This window comes from Rhyacophila brunnea, unplaced genomic scaffold (genome assembly GCF_057557595.1).
Source record: "Rhyacophila brunnea isolate RB1 unplaced genomic scaffold, BYU_Rbru_1.0 scaffold_22, whole genome shotgun sequence".
NCBI lineage: Eukaryota > Metazoa > Arthropoda > Insecta > Trichoptera > Rhyacophilidae > Rhyacophila > Rhyacophila brunnea.
In genome coordinates, this window is record NW_028232882.1 from 22,820,940 (window position 1) to 22,833,397 (window position 12,458).

General features: G+C 36.5%; 2 protein-coding genes across 2 annotated transcripts; one reads left to right on the forward strand and one right to left on the reverse strand.

Annotated features, from left to right (window-relative positions):
- Nucleotides 1-236: 236 nt before the first annotated feature.
- Nucleotides 237-3,131, reverse strand: RpS24 (ribosomal protein S24). Its single transcript, XM_085949536.1, has 2 exons — nt 3,008-3,131; nt 237-674 (listed from the first exon to the last, which is right to left on the reverse strand). The coding sequence occupies exons 1-2, from the start codon at nt 3,055-3,057 to the stop codon at nt 326-328; spliced, it is 399 nt and encodes a 132-aa protein (XP_085805662.1). The 5' UTR covers nt 3,058-3,131; the 3' UTR covers nt 237-325.
- A 299-nt stretch (nt 3,132-3,430) lies between these two features.
- Nucleotides 3,431-10,651, forward strand: LOC147070223 (integrator complex assembly factor Brat1). Its single transcript, XM_085949615.1, has 5 exons — nt 3,431-3,823; nt 5,613-7,030; nt 7,795-7,999; nt 8,408-8,580; nt 9,395-10,651. The coding sequence occupies exons 1-5, from the start codon at nt 3,697-3,699 to the stop codon at nt 10,334-10,336; spliced, it is 2,865 nt and encodes a 954-aa protein (XP_085805741.1). The 5' UTR covers nt 3,431-3,696; the 3' UTR covers nt 10,337-10,651.
- Nucleotides 10,652-12,458: the final 1,807 nt, after the last annotated feature.

Sequence of the window (12,458 nt, forward strand, 5' to 3'; positions counted from 1 at the left end):
TTCGTATTACGAAATTTGAATTAAAGGTATGGTTTTATATGAAAATAATGTTAAGGGACTTTTTTTCGCGAAAATTTCGAATTATCTGTGTTCTTATTAACGAGGTTTTACTGTATATTTTTCCTCTGTTCAGAATTGTTATAGTTGTTTATCGCTGTTCTGTTTATTCATGGAACTGTTTCTTACATTGTTGAACAGTATGGGAAATGGATTATCTTTTAAATAAAACAAGTAAATATACAACTTATATGATATTTATTATAAGAATAATTTGAAGGAGTCCATTCTTATAACAGGTGTAAAGCTATAAAAAAAAACCAGACATTTACTTCTTCGCGGCGGCTCCGACCTTTGATTTTTTGGTGCCCCTGACCTTCTTCATTCTGTTCTTTCTTTCCTTGCGCTGTTTGCGTGTGGGTCGGTGCTTCTCGAAGAGGCCGTGTCTGGTCAGCCTGTGCTTGGGTTCGAATTTCTTGGCATTGTCCAGCGTGTCGTAGATGAGTGCGAAGCCGGTAGATTTGCCGCCGCCGAATTTGGTTCTGAAGCCGAACACGAATACAACATCGGGGGTGATTTTGTACATCTTGGCGAGCTTCTCGCGGATTTCCGTTTTGCTCACCGTCGGCTTGCCAGGGTGGAGGACATCGCAGACCATTTGCTTCCTCGCGAGGAGCCTGGAACAGAAATAAATGAAAAATAAGAATCATCACCACTCGTGTTACAATGTACAGGGATTTATTTTTTAATCAGAACATACATGAATGTGAAAGGAAAAAGTCGAAAATCACTACTTTCAGGAGTCAAAAGATTGATGGACCACTGAATTTAGTAATTCAGACACATTGATTCGATTCAACCCCTTTCTCATCTATGCATGGTAAATTTGCCACATTGAATTCAAGTTTTAAGACACCGCAAACAGATATTATATTTGGCCATTACAACACTAGCTAATTCGTCTTTAACCATGAAAAATAAATACTCAATTTCCTATTTGTGGTGAAAATGATGTTTTGGTCTTCTCTTGTGCACTTATTAGCAAACTAGTCAACCAAGCAACGATAAGGAGAAATATTTCATTTCAAAGCATGGGTTGACATCTTTTCTTTTTATTACTCCAGTGGCAGGCCATGAGTGATCCAATAGAAGTCAAGCAATACTACGAGGTCACACGGGCTTCCTCTAAATACGACATAAGCTAGTTAAGAAAATAAAAATGGTTAATTCTTCGACTTCAAAATCTTAATGAGGTACGATCTACCAAAATCCATCCGGCAATCGATATGTACATAGTTGTTATAATTTAGTAAGCCAACGTGGATCATGGAATGGCTAATGAGGTATCGGCCTATTTGTATAGAGTGGTTTGCACCCAATGAGGTTTTATATCGCAGCGCAGGTAAGTCAAAATTGAAAGTATTTTCGGTACAGTTCGGTTATGAGGAATACAGGGGCAAACACATTTTGAAAATAGCCGATATACTGGATTATTTGTTAAGTTAACCTAACCTAACCCAAACTAACAAATAATCCAGTATATCGGGTATTTTCACAATGTGTTTTCTGCTGTATTCCTCAAAACCGAACTGTACCGTATTTTCTTGTGATTTTTGCGTAGCTCTTATTAGCCATTTCACACGTGCATGGATTTACTGCTGACACGGCGATAACAAGAAAATGCCTGTGTAAACACATATTATTATGCAATCGTTGCACGGCTAGACCAACAAAATTCTGTGGTTTCTGAATTTTCACGCGAAAGTTGTAACTTGTGCGATATCTGCACCTGCGCAGGTACAATGACAACAACGCGTCTGGAAGAATGAGATTGGCGAGACAGGCAGATAACTTCATACATATCAATAAGCGGTTCGAGACAGTCAACACCATTGCGTGTAAACAGTTATTATCGTGATAGTTTAATTTGCACACTATTGGTGCCGGTAAAACCATGCACGTGTACAGCCACTATCTATATAAGTGCAGCAAAAAACTTAGAAACTCTTTGCATCAAACAATTTATATGAGCAGACTAAGATGTTCATAAGTAGTCATTTTTCAGATGCCGTGTACATTAGGAAAGCAATGTACATGATACGGTTCATATGTTTGAGTTCTATGCAGTTAGACCTGAAATTTGAACAAGACAATTTTCCAATGACTGCCTCAAATATTGGCACATGAGAGAAAGACATCACGCCATGGACACAGGTAACCATTTAACAATCCTACAAATATCATAATCACACGACAATGCAAGCTGATTTTCGTTTAGTTAGTTAACAAGACATATTTCACAAATATCTAGTATTAATATTTCAAATCAAAGACTCAACAACTAGAGGTTTGTACCCGTGCACACAATGAACTAGTTTGGTACCTATTTCTTGCGAGAACGAGAACAAATGCTTAGCTAATATGGATGTTTTGTAATCTTTACATCACACTAATTTTAGCAAAACCTTACATGATTCCAAATTTAGTATCAAGGACTACGGTCTGACAGATTAGTTACAAATCAATACATAATGTAATAATACAATTCCCAAATAAAATCTCGAACTGATGAAGATGAACCCCATATTATCATAATAGAAGAAACATGTAGCGCAGATGCTTTTTCATTAATGTGCTAATTTACCTAATGGCCAAGTTAAAGGCCTAGGAGTAGATTTTAGTACGGAATAACTGATAAAAGATAAAATTCACGACTAAGACTTCCATGTCAAATGTCAGATTTATTTGAGAGCTAAAAACGAGGTGCTTCGAAATGTGATAATGGAAAAATCAATCCACACGTTAGGCGTACAATTCCAATGGCATTATAATCTTGCTTAATCTAATCTGTACGATTTTTTTACGATTTCAGTACAACCGTATTGCTTTCACATGATAATTTACACAGAAATATAGTGAGGTTAACTATGTGACAGCGCGGCATCACCCATTTTTCACACTCGTAACAAACACAAATTCGCTGTTCACATATTTATAACGTATAGTTTACCTGTTGGTCATGAATTTTCGCGTACGAATAGTTGCGGTACCGTCGCTCATTTTGATATTTTTTAAATTATTTGTAGCAACAACTACAAAACGCCACACGTGTTACCAAATGAAATGGCGGAAAGACAGCTTTTTTCGTTTTACGGAAGAACCAAGTTCTAGTATGGCATGTCAAAGCAAGTCACACACTATTGGTCGAATTGTGGGAAAGTTATTTTGTATTGTGATATAATTTATGCCTGTTCAAGGCATACCCCTAATTCATGATTGACTAAAAAATATCCTGAAAAAACATACCTACCTATTAATAATTTAAACATCCTATTAATAATAATTTTTTCTACTTATTAGAATAGTTACTTAATAAAGAATGAAACATCGGTACTATATAAGGAAAATAATTTTTAGTTCTGGCAGGTATACCATATCACAAAAGAAGAAGAAACATCTCTGACATACGTCGTATTTACATTTTTTCCGAATGTAAAATTGTAAAAAGTTGTGTTGATTTTGTACTTTTGTAGTAATTACTACAGTTTTTTCGGAATTTGCATTTATGTTATTTGATTAATTACTGTCATTTCTTTGATAGGATATTGTGATATTTCGAATAATTCCGTGCCAGAATTTGATTTTATATATAATTTGCAAATGTGAAATTATTGCAAAGTAAATATAAAACTCACTATAATGGCATCAGAAAATCTTGACTTACGCCTCAAGGATGTTTTTAACAAGATTTCCGAGCCTGGTTACTCGACAAGTAGTAATTTTTGCCTTGAGAGTCTCTTAACACATCTGTCTACAAAAAATACCGGTAAGCAAACATGCCCTCATTTTAATCAAGTAATAAGAGATAACGGCGTAATTTTAATAACAGTGAAATCCCTTATAATACTATATTGTCATATTAATTGAAAATTCACGCTCTACTATTCCGCGACAAATTTATTAATCTAGATAGTTACGTTATAATTATAGGTTAACCGTAAATTTGCAAATGATGGGTCTTTTTACTGGTTCTCCGCCACCGGCCGCTGTCATCTGTCAGTGAGCGCAGTGTTGGCAACTGAACTATAATTATAGTACATTTTGGTTCGCGTACTATTCTAAAAGTTACATTTTCGTCCGCGTACTATTAAAAAAGTATAGTACGTCAAAAATACCACAATTTTGAAAAAATTTATTAATTGAATTCGCCGGTTTGGTTAGGGGTTCATATGTTGCGATGTTTAAAGTTGCGTAAAATGTTCGTACTTTCAATCACAGCAAATCGTAATAACATGAAGCGAGGGACGTAGTAAGTATAATCTAGGTCTATAATATAAATAATATAAGATCTCAGTGTGCGATATTAGTCTATGGACGTGGTTTTACGTTGTATACTATTCTAAAAAACCTTCGTGACAGTTAATGACGGCGGCCAGTGTTAGCATTTTTCGGTCGTAAGAGGTGTTATAATAAAGCAGGGCATCGGAATTTCTCGAATTCTCCGTTATGTTTATGTGACAAACAAAAAAACTTTCATTTTCTACACGTCCTATAATTTTTGCCGAAATACTATAATGGCTTGGACCGCGTACTATAATTCGATGACAAAAAGATAGCTAAAATCCAAAATGGCGACTGACAGATTACGATGACGGAGAACCAGTAAAAAGCACCCAAATGATTGATGTATAGTAAGTAGAATATCAGGTTCTTGTCTGGTAGAAGCCAGCGGCAAACAATTTTTGAAAATAGCCAATACAGTAATCCGCCGCTCGATTATCCGACAACTACTATTATCCGCTGTTATTTTTACTAGTTGAAAGCACAAAATCAAGCGCTATTCAAGTCAAGTTCAGTAGTCCGCCGCGTACAAGTATACAACGCAGATGAGACGGGTGTATTTTGGAAACTTCTCTTCGTAAAACGTACGTTCATCGCAAAGAAAGTAATGCATCAGGGATGAACGTGCCCAAGGACCGCCTCATAATTATTATGATGTGCTTCAATGCAACCGCGACACAAAAAATGTAGATTTGGGTCATAGGGAAAGCCAGGAATCCATTCGAGAATATTCTGCCTCGCTTAACAATAAATTGGTTGTGTCAAGTGATTTACTTTTTAATATTTAGTTAATAAACTTAGTTTACAAATATGTATAATTTAGTAAATACTTGATTTTGATTATAAATAAAACCGTAATTTGCTAGTACAAATTTCTCAAAAAAAATATTTTTTACGAAATAGGTACCTGTTTTAATTTTTACCATATTTTGTATGTATGCACTATAAACCCCCTCTTTCACTAATTGCACACTTGCTGGTTTTTGGGGTGGCGGATTACTGAGAGATTACTATATAGGTACTGGATTATTTGTTAGGTTAGATTAGGTTATCATTCTTGAATTCATGAATTTTGCCGAAATCGGCTATGAAAATTGCCGCTGTTCCTCTGAATCTCACTAAAAAAATGTTTACCTAATATTTACAGAAATATATCTTATGTTTCGAAAGAATCGTTTTATTCATTAAGATGTTTGTGATCAATAATAGTGTCTCGATTTTTTGTTTTTCACTTGACTTTCTGCTTAATCACGCTGTTTGCTATTTCTTTGTAGAGTCTACAGACAACCCAATCGAACTTCCATCAGTGTCCAAGTGGATAATTTATGCAAGCTCCGAACTAAATGGAACCCTAAAGAATTGCAATGCCATCGTAAAAACTTTCTTCTTGAAACTAACCGCAGTGGCGACAGAGAGCTATCCAATTTTTGTAAATCTCATGAATAACAATGTGTACAAAAACATTTTTGAACACTGCAACCTGCAATCTGAGAAGAATCCGTCTCTCAAATTGGGAATCTTAAAAATATTGACATCTATGACTAATCATCAGATGGGCGCGGAATGGATTCTTAAAAACGATCAGTGGCAGGAAGTCATCAATCTTTGCAATCAAAATCAAACGATTTACTTCTCGCGGGCCGGATACAACTTCATTGCTGTTCTCTTGTGGAAATTGAATTCGTTAGAAGACGAAAAGAACTGTACTACCATCATAACAAAGATCGTCGAGCCTGTTCTCAACAACAAGTGGACGAACACGGCAGAAGTCGATCACGAAGATGACCCACTCATGGTCCAAACTTTGATTCCCACATTAAATCTGTTAATTGAAATAATGCAAAATATCGAACATTTCGGAAAGCCTAACATTGTCATGAGAGCCATCAGTAAACTCTTCAATATAGAAAGACATCTCTGGAATCTTTTCCAATTGTCCCGTAGCTCGATTTTAGTATGCTGTATTTCAAAACTTCTATTTTTGACGCACATCACCAAGGTATACATCGATAAGATTCCCACAGAACAGATAAATCAAAACGATTTAGTAGAATTCTGTCTTGTTCATTGCAATCTTATGAACTCACTCATTTGGAAACGTGACGCTGAAAATGTCTTACAGATCAGTAACTTCTGCTTCGGCTATATGAGTAAAGTACGAGATTTTCACAAAATATCACTAATTGTCAAAAGAGAAGAGACATCGTTTGAATTCACAAATCAGATTCTCATCATCTGCGTAATACCGATGGTGTGCACCATGAAAGTAATCCAGACAGGCTTCAGCGAGCTGTACATTGATAAACTCATATCTCTGTCATGCGAGCACACGACTAGAATGGCATACTCCTTCCGGGATCTTATGAAGGAGAAAAACGACACTCAATTAATTATAAAGGCCATTCAAAATTGTATACTATACAAGAAATTTTTAAACAAGTCGCAAGCGGTGATTATTTTTCAGTCGTTCTATTATAGCTTCCAGGCATATATTCCTAAGATCGGATCGGCTTCGGAAAATATTGTAGTCGGGGTGGACGGAGTGGAGGCGACCAACGTGCTCTACTCTCTTCTAAATGCCCTCTATATCTATATTTATGACTTTGATATCATCTGGCAGGAGTGCATTGAAGTGCTCTGCGTTTACAATTTCTGCACGAGGATTATCAAGACAGCCAACTTAGATCCCAAAGTAAGTGTTTGTGTAGAAAACAATAAAAGTACTTCTTATTCTTCATTTATGCTCGTAAATCTTTTCAGGACATCAAAGTGAACTGTGGAATGAAAAGTGCACCATCTTCATTGGTATTTTATTTGTAGATTCATTTTTAGCAAACATCGCATGTTTGTGCTGAGATTTGTATGCCAAAGTTGCACTGAAATCAAAACTTCTTTCATTAGGGCCATTCTATATGAGCGGGTAAAACAACGTGGATTACCGGCTATCAACCACCTCTAAATTTTAGAAACCACGCACTGTGAATGAACACTCATGATGCAATGGTGTAACGTAACCCGTACAGCGAGGCAACTGCTCGCTATTGTATCCCGTAACGTTCTGACCACTGCCCGCTTTCATAATACCAACTCCTGCGGTCGCTAAAATGTTTGTTCAGACAGGCAAATCATAAACCAATGGTTCTGTTTGATGGCACGGTTGTGTTTTACAAGTGTAAAACAAGTTTTTTTATGCGATGAACAATGATTATATAGAATATTTTAATTAACAATCACAAAAACATTTTGGAATGGCCACTATTAACAATACATATTGTAGACTATGAGGGCACCGAATTACAGTAGGTAGTAAGGTGACCTCACCGCAAATCAAACACAGAACCCCTGGTGTAATAAGCCAGTGCCATATTATGCATTGGACCCCAAGGGCAACCAAACTCTTATTATAGTCCAAACTCTTATAAGGCGGTGTGTAATGGACATGTTCTTAATTTTCAGCTGACCATTGAAGCATTCAAATTGGCTCGACTGACGATAGGGAAGTTTCTATCTCCCAATTTAGCGTTGCTAGAGAGTAACCCTAACGGATCTGTCATCGAAGAGATTGGGGATGACATCTATGCTAAACTCCACGACCTAAGTTGGGATATCAGAGATTCGGCAATGGAACTACTCTTTGTTGTCAGCGATGTGGCGGAATTCAGTAAGTGTTATAAAATTACTTTTTTCATGCTTGTTTTCAATGTAGAGCATTATAGTGACCACCCGGTGCCTATAATAATCACTTTCATTCGCTGGTCGCTCACCAAAGATTTGTGATAAAAAACCCCAAAAGTTGCGGATCCAGTCGATCCTCAGGATTCCAACTCTCGGTTGCAGTTCCATTTCTATCTCTGAAATAAACACAATCATCTTTATATTATATTCTCCTGTTTTGTTGATTTGGTACTATGGCGACAATTATTTATGTCAAAATCAGGTAAGGTAACCTCACTTTTACTGCTTCGTGGTCTTCTAGACGAGATGACCTGCCATTTCCACCTCAACCGTGCGATCCACAATGGCACATGTCTCTGTCCACTCATTGATGTGTTTTGTTATATTATTTCAGAGTTTCCAGCATTCCAAAAGCAGTTGATGCAGAACCAACTGCCGGAGCTGGTGATGACTTTGGCGCTGGAAGATTCGGAGCCGTACGTGCGAGCATCTGCCCTGCGATGCATCAGTACTATGGTGCGCATTCAACCAATTTGGGAGAAACATCTTCAACAACTTGACCTACCGGTAATTATTATTGTACACATATTTAAAAAAAAAAAAGTGTTTATGTCTTACCAATATATTTATGATCATTGAACATGAATGTAAACATACACTCATGAAGAGTAATGGTAGAGTGCAAAGTCTCTGAAGTAAAGGCTGCAGATTTGATCACATGTCGTTTTTAATCCAAAGCAAGGTTAATGAAAACTCCACTCAGAGTCCCCGTTTGGTTTACAAAAATGGGGACTTACCTTTTTATCTAATTATTATGTTATGGTTGTAAAAATTAGTGTACTGTATTGAATAGAGTTAGGTTGGAACGCCGGGAATGGGGGAGTATTGGGCACTAACCTTTTTGTGTCTGTGGAAGATGAGGTCCTGTACTGTAAACACTGGCTGGTCATGTCTTTTAAGAACACCGTTTCACATTCTTTCGTATGCCACAATAACTCTCTAAGATATGATACCATTATGCTGTAAAAATATTGTACGTTCAAATAGGCCATTTAAGAATATTTTGTCTCGTTCAAAAACATAACATGTATGTACGTTTCTGATTAATTTTCCAAATTTGATTTTCTCAAAATACATAAATCTGGACACAATATTTGTGCAATATTCTATTGGGCTGTTACAGTAATTAAAGATCTCATCCTTCATGACGAAGCCATCAAAAGAATCCTAAACAGGAGTATCGTGTTGTAAATTTAACATGACACCTATCCAGCATGTTATGGTGAATAGAATAAAATCTTGGGAACACGAAAACAGAATGTCAATTAAATGGATTGATTTTTAGATTTTCAATAATAATAATATTTTTTTTTCGATACAGGCTAAAATGATGGAACTTCTTTATGAAGAATCGGAAGGTCTGGTCAGAAAAGAGGCGGCCAGCGTCATGATGAACATCTACGAACATCATAAGTTTTCATTTGACATTCTGGACAGCGTGTTCCTCACCATGTACCATTCTGCAGTCAGGGATTTGCACTGGGAAGTTCAACTGATGGCGTTGCAGTTTTGGAGAAGGGTCATCGCCAATCAGATGACGCATCAGGGAATGATCGACGGGATATTCCCTTCCGTGACATTCTCAAAAGAAAACAGAAAAATCGTCACTCTCAACGACATTGAAATCAAGCGAAGATTACTAAAAATTCTGGACGAGTTAGCGTTTAGAGGTTGCCTTGGTGCCCTGTTGGGATGCATGAAAGACGATTCCGAAATCGAAGTCATGGAGAGTGCGTTAGAAATAATAGACGAATTAATGCAATTATTAAAGAAGTACGACTCTACAGATGTAAAAAAGACAGTTGGAGAATCCGCAAACACTCCCAGGCCGGTATTTGATGAGAAATTCTTAAAAGATAAAATTGACATACATAAAATTAGGCGACTCCGCAATAATGCTGACGTTAAAAGCGATACTAACAATATTACTTTAAACAACGGATACAGTTCGGACAGTGTCATCGATTCTATCGTCAATGCTGACGATGTTAATCTATTGGCCAGCGTTTACTCTAACCAATTGAAAGTGAGGCAGGATGAAACGAAAGACGAATCGACAGCTATCGACAGGAGTGAAGATGTCTCGAGTATGTTTGTCGAACCGGAGGAATTCATGAATATGGTGAAGACGTCCAATTATCAAGGAATAATCGACGAAAGGAAGCGGTGGATATCCGGAATATCGACAGATATAAATTCATTACTAGATGATATTCTTGTTTCTTATAAAATTTCAGATGTGAACAGTATGGATTGTTATTGAGGATTTATTGTTTTGTGATTTTGTAATAATTTTCATGCGCTTTTCGATATAAGAAGAGAGGAACAATGCAGGAAAACCTCAATCATATTGTTCCATGCTCACCTAATATTTTTTACTGAAGAACCGGAGACTATACATCATTAATGGATAAAATAATCGTGGATAGCCTAAAACTCTTGTTCCACGGGTTGGAGTTTCAAATCCAATGGCTGAATTGAATTCACATGTTTTTTTCTGTGTAGGGAGCCACGATCACTAACAGGGGTTGGCATCATGACTTTCGGTGTATACTATTGTCCCAATTAGACGAATCACAAAAGAAACTGCGTCCCTAATTTTATGTGTACTCAAACCTACCCAGCACCCGGTTACGTGCAATTAATAAGTATTTACTGTTTAATTATCTATAACACAAAATAATTACTATATGTAAAAAATAATATAATTCTTTTATAAAATAAAAATTATAATCTTTTTTGACAAATTAGCATGAGATTGGGTATTAATAACAATTATTGCGATAATTATAGAAAAGTTGAAAAAATGGATAAACACAATCCTCGCAAAATGTGTCAAGACACATTGGTTATCTGCTTTAGATCGGAAATCGTGATTATCACAACTGTGTACATAATGAGTTAAATTATTAAATGAACAAAACATAAGGATAACTTTGATTTTGAGGATGAAACAAGTACAAGTGACATAATATAAGAGTTATGAGCATTTTATCCCAAACATGGACATAGTTTATAAAATAATATTCTTATTTTTTTTTCTTATTGTGCCATCCTTTAACAGAGGTCGGCCGCCATCAGGACGATCTTTGCAATATCATCTACTTGGAACAGTTCAGTCGAACTACACTCGTACCAATCATGGAGGTTCTTAAGCCACAAAATGCGGCATCAATCTCTGCTACGTTTACCATTGGTCTTTCCCTGGATGACATGTTAAAGAATGCTGTTCTTTCGTCCTCTTATAATGTGGCCATGGTACTGAACTTCTTGGTTCTTTTCCATTCGATTGGGAATATCAACATTTGTTAACCGATCAGTCCAAGGAAATTTGAGGAAACGTCTATACAGTCATATCTTGAAAGCCTTAACTCTCCGTAACATCTCTAGGTTTAGCATCCATACCTTCATACCACAGAAAAGGATTGAGAGGACTACTGGTAAACCATATTTTCATAGCAACCGATATATTTGGCCAGACTTCAATGGCGTAGCCATAAATATTGATCCCATTGATGATGAATGGATCAAATCAAGAGTGCGATGTGAGTTTCCTGACACATGTTCTGAATGAAATTGTATGTCGGTAGAGCTGAGCCGTGGTCATAGTAATCTCAGTCATAACATCCCAACGAAAAAGAAGAAGAATAATGCTAACAAACAAACAAACAATAGGTACCTACTTAACACATAAGTCAAAGTGTGTATATCATAATATTAGGTACACAAAAGTGAGGCATGCATGCTCTGTCTTTCAAATACCAACTAAGGAGGGTGAGAAGTGGGATCCACGACCACTTCCTGCGCCTCGAGACATGCACATGGTGATCTTGAAGTACGAATTTAACGAGGTGAGGGGTGGAAAGTTTTGCTGCAAACTCGTTTTCCCCATCTGCTAATCTCATGTTATGAGTCGGCTTGAAAATTTTTAAGATTGCCAGAGTGTTGTCTTGTGATCAGGAGTCTCACACATTCCTCGCAGCCGTCTCCTCAAATTACTGGGTGGATCTGTCAAATGCTTTTTACATTTTCATTATCACCCAAAATTCATCCCGCGATCGACAACTTGGACATCACTGTACAGGTAGAATGAGTACACCCTTAATGTAATTGATACTTCACTGTGTGTTCAATCAATGAACAATTTGTAAATTTATAATTTTATACCCTGTTTTATTGCAGGCAATAATTCTTAAGGAATTATAGTAACTGTTTCCTAACCTTTATTATAAACTTTTTGGTATCGAACGTGGTTAGGTTAGGTTAGGTTAGGTAGCAAAGTCAGAAATGCAGAAGTTCTGTAAGTAACTGAAAAGTAGTTTTACTCTACTCATATAATAATGCTACATTCCAAATGGTTTATTGTTGTCTGGAAGAATTACTTG